General features: G+C 38.1%; 1 protein-coding gene across 1 annotated transcript; it reads right to left on the bottom strand.

Moving 5' to 3' along the window:
- Positions 1-642: 642 nt before the first annotated feature.
- On the bottom strand, positions 643-3,249 carry LOC147494200 (F-box/kelch-repeat protein At4g19330-like). The gene is made up of 3 exons (XM_086569098.1): positions 3,169-3,249; positions 2,717-2,765; positions 643-2,057 (listed from the first exon to the last, which is right to left on the bottom strand). Exon 3 carries the CDS (start codon positions 1,838-1,840, stop codon positions 1,271-1,273), a length of 570 nt encoding a protein of 189 aa, XP_086425224.1. The 5' UTR covers positions 1,841-2,057; positions 2,717-2,765; positions 3,169-3,249; the 3' UTR covers positions 643-1,270.
- Between the last annotated feature and the right edge of the window lie 671 nt (positions 3,250-3,920).

Genomic DNA, 3,920 nt, shown 5'->3' with positions numbered 1-3,920 from the left:
ATGCACCCTTAGAACCAAAAACTCTAATAGAACTTTCACCTATAGGGGAGCTACCCAAACCACCCTCCGACTGGCAAACAATCTAACTCCAAACCTCCGAAGAGAAACTACATTGGATTTGGATGAGAGTGTGACAAACCGACTCTCCATCAAACATACATAAAAGACATAAATTAATAATGATTTTTTTCCTCCTAATGATGTTATCTGTAGGGAGAACTTTAATTAGTGCCGCACACCACAAAACGAAGGTCACTTGCATGGAATTTTAGAATTCCAAATAAAAAAACTAGGAAAAGTAGGTACAAGAATGACACGGGAATTGACCGGAAAGACTTAGCAAAGAAATTCCCATCTTTGTCACCAATCCAGAATCTATAATCTCTATAGCGTCTTTCAACACGGATTGTTTCCAGCATATGCAAGAGCGGAGCAAAGCTCACAATACCACTATCTGTCATAGCACAGTGAGTGCCCAAATCCCAATCAAGATTTCCATTATCATCCACGAAGATGCACAATTTTTTGTATAAAAACGAACAGTTTGGGAAGTACAATTGGTCGACCATTTACCTAAATCCTGCTTCCTTTTGCAAATAATAGATAAATAGATTCAACAAAATAATATCCTAACAAAAAAGCTCCTAGAATTCTGGATTCTCTTGCATATAACTAATGAAACTCTTACATCAATTCAATTTATTTTGCCGTTTATCTCATCTCCCTTTGTAATTCCTACTAAATGATAAGGGGAATACACATGTCCCATATTGCCTAAAAAGATAATCTGAAGTCCTTACATGAAAGCTCTCTTATAACTAGAAAGGGAAAAGATACTTACATTGCAGTGCAATTGGTGATTTCATCACCATCAATTATAAAGGTGTCGCTCCTAATAATAACAGCACGAAAGCCCCTTGCAGCATTGTCGGTATCAACCAGGAATTTCAAACAATGAACAATGGTGTCATCAAAAGTCTCGCGTGTCCAAATCAAACACAGCTCTCCCTTCCCTATATGAAGAATATATACTATCTGAAGACCTCCTGGGTCGATCACCGATTGAAGCCTTTCCAGACCAGAAACAGGCTCGGGTTCTAGTCTCGGACGTGTCAAATCACAAGCATATAGCTGGCCCATTGAAAATGAGAATAACATGTCATCTACAGCCACATGACGTGCTGAAAGGTCATTCATTATATCTTTCCCATAAAACTCAACCCGCAGCCACGATGAACTTTTTACATCTAACAAATAAGTGTTGGAACAACTACCGATAACAAGAAGCTCTCCCCTCTTTTCCAGAACTACAATTTGGGTTACGCACAGATTGACAAAAGGTACGAGGTGGAGGCAAACCAACCCATTCATTTGATTCCATATCAAAGAACTCAGCCCAGGGACCCTTCACAGCATCATCACCTTCAGTGCCCATGGCATAAATCTTCCCCTCTATAGCTGATACATAAGGTTGTTGCTTGGCTGAGATCATGGAAGGGCCCTTCTCCCAATAAGAGTTAGTTGATTGAGTATCGTATACGAAGACCTGTGCCAAGGACTCAATAGAGTCAGCAGGTGTTTCAACTCTACCCCCAATGGCATATAGTTTTGACCCTAAAGCTACCGCACCAAAGTTGGAGTGGATATGATCAGGCATGGAATATTCAGATGTGAGCTCACGACGTCGCTGTTTGGTAGATTCGCACGGATCAATGTGATACCACTCACGACCATCAACACAGAAGTAAATAACAATCCCTATTTTGTCTTCCAATCCTGAGTCCGCGATGGTAGCAACTGTGGTGGCAGAGGTGCTAGTATTATTTTCAGTAGCAACCATGGTAGCTGGCTGCCGAGATGATGAATCACTGTTGATTTGACTACTTTCCTTACTTGCATTCTTCTTAGAGCATGCCCTGAAACGTAAATAAGGATTACCAAAAATATATTTCGGTCTTCTCCCCTTCTTAGCCACCTTCCTTTTCTTTGAGCATGGCCACAAGTACTGGTGAACGGGACAAGCCACATGATTCTGATGATTCCCTGCTTTTACCCATCTGCATTATAGAATAAAAAACCCGCGTGACTAGCTTGAGACTGAGATTATTAAAACTATGTAAAGAGAAGACACAAAAGGACTAATACGTAAATAGTGGAGAGGCCTAATTTCTCCTTCATAGCAATAGCAAAGGACTTTCCTTGTTAAGGTACTCGTGATGCTATTTGGGAGATATGTGCCATATTATAATAATATAAATGCACAAGATCATAGAATATATTTGATCAATCAATTAGTGATTTGTTTCTATCTTAGAGTTATTCTCTACTATATTTGTTTTATCTGATCATCTATATAAACCCATGTTTGAGTTAGATCTAGTAACTTAGTAAGCTGAAAACTTGTTTTGTAGAATTTCAGTGGTGGAAACATTGATCCATCCCCTGTTCTAGTTAAAATTCTTGCTCATAAAGATTTCAGAGCCACAGGACAAGTGAACGTGTAAACTCTTATAAAATCTTATAAAAGTCTTTAATCAGCATATAGTGTAGACTACCTTGCAGAACAAGAAGATCAGTAAGTGACTATTGTGGCGGAGGAAGTTGGTTGTTTAACAAACAGAACAGAAGACATATAAATAAAACACCAAGCTGGAATTTACTTGTTATAGAGCTTAAACTAAGGAGAGATAGAACAATAAGAAAACAAAAAACTTACAGGGGAGGCGATATTATCAAACAGAAGACTCTCTGTACGTACTTACGAGCATGGCCCAAAATATCGCCGAGATATCCGATATCTCGCCGATATATCTCGGTAAATTAGTACACCGATATCGATATTTTCGATATATATCCACCGAATATTGAACCCCTTTTTTTCCGAGATATATCGGAATTTCCGATATGAAAGTTTATATCGCCCGATATAATCGATATTTTCGAGATAATCGATATATATCGGTTGACTTTTGACCAATTGTTAATAATTTAATATTTAAATTTCGAAATATCCGATATATCCGAGATATATCGGTGAGATATCCGATATTTTAGAAACTTTGGACTGGTCACCAAAAAAACCGAGATATCCGATATATCCGATATATCTCGGTTTTTGGGTACACCGATATATTAACCGATATCGAAATTTTGGGCCTTGCTTACGAGTAGAGAGTTGGGAGGAAGCGTGTGAACTTGTGCTCAAATTTGCCCGCAACTTATATAGTACGTTCGTACTCCCAAGTTCAATTAAGAAAATTACTATTTTTGGTTTACTCCAAAAAAAACAGGAAAGAACTATAGCAACACGCCAACACATGTAGTATCACATTAGCGGTTAGCCAAGGACACATACCTTGGGTTCTTTGCATGAAAAGCCCACTTGACAAGATCCACTGCTGATGATTTACATTTACATTTATTTTTATTTTTTCCAATTTTTATTTATTTATTTTTGTTGGGACCAAATACCTGAACAACAAGCTTGTGGTCTCATTCCGGTAGTTTGTAGTGAGAAGGGAGTGGATCTGAATGAATTTGGGTGGATATGGAGTGTATCAGATCACAAAACTAATATTTAGCCTTCCACCTGTGATTGAGGGGAGGGGGGGAATCCCTAACTAACCTTTTTAATTAAAGTTTTCCAGTTTCCTCCTAAATAAATTTATGGTGTGTTTGTTATGATGGAAACACTATGGAAAGGAAAGGAAAATAAGAGTGGTCCACCTTTTCCATAGTTTTTAAGGCGTTTGTTTACCCATGGAAAGGAAATGGGCTTTTCCATATGGAAACAAAATCATAGAAATGGAAAAGGTTTTGTGTCCTTAGTTGACCCCTGAAAATTTTGTGGAAAGGAAAGGAAAGGAAATAGATAGATAGGGACTTACTACTAATACACCCATGACCCAACAATACAATTA

The sequence above is a fragment of the Coptis chinensis genome, chromosome 6 (genome assembly GCF_015680905.1).
Source record: "Coptis chinensis isolate HL-2020 chromosome 6, ASM1568090v1, whole genome shotgun sequence".
In the NCBI taxonomy this organism is placed as follows: Eukaryota; Viridiplantae; Streptophyta; class Magnoliopsida; order Ranunculales; family Ranunculaceae; genus Coptis; species Coptis chinensis.
This window is presented reverse-complemented; position numbering and strand designations above follow the sequence as displayed.

What these genes read in the sequence shown, in the direction of transcription:
- LOC147494200 (XM_086569098.1), bottom strand. Translation starts at nt 1,840, where the DNA reads ATGGTTGCTACTGAAAATAATACTAGCACCTCTGCCACCACAGTTGCT.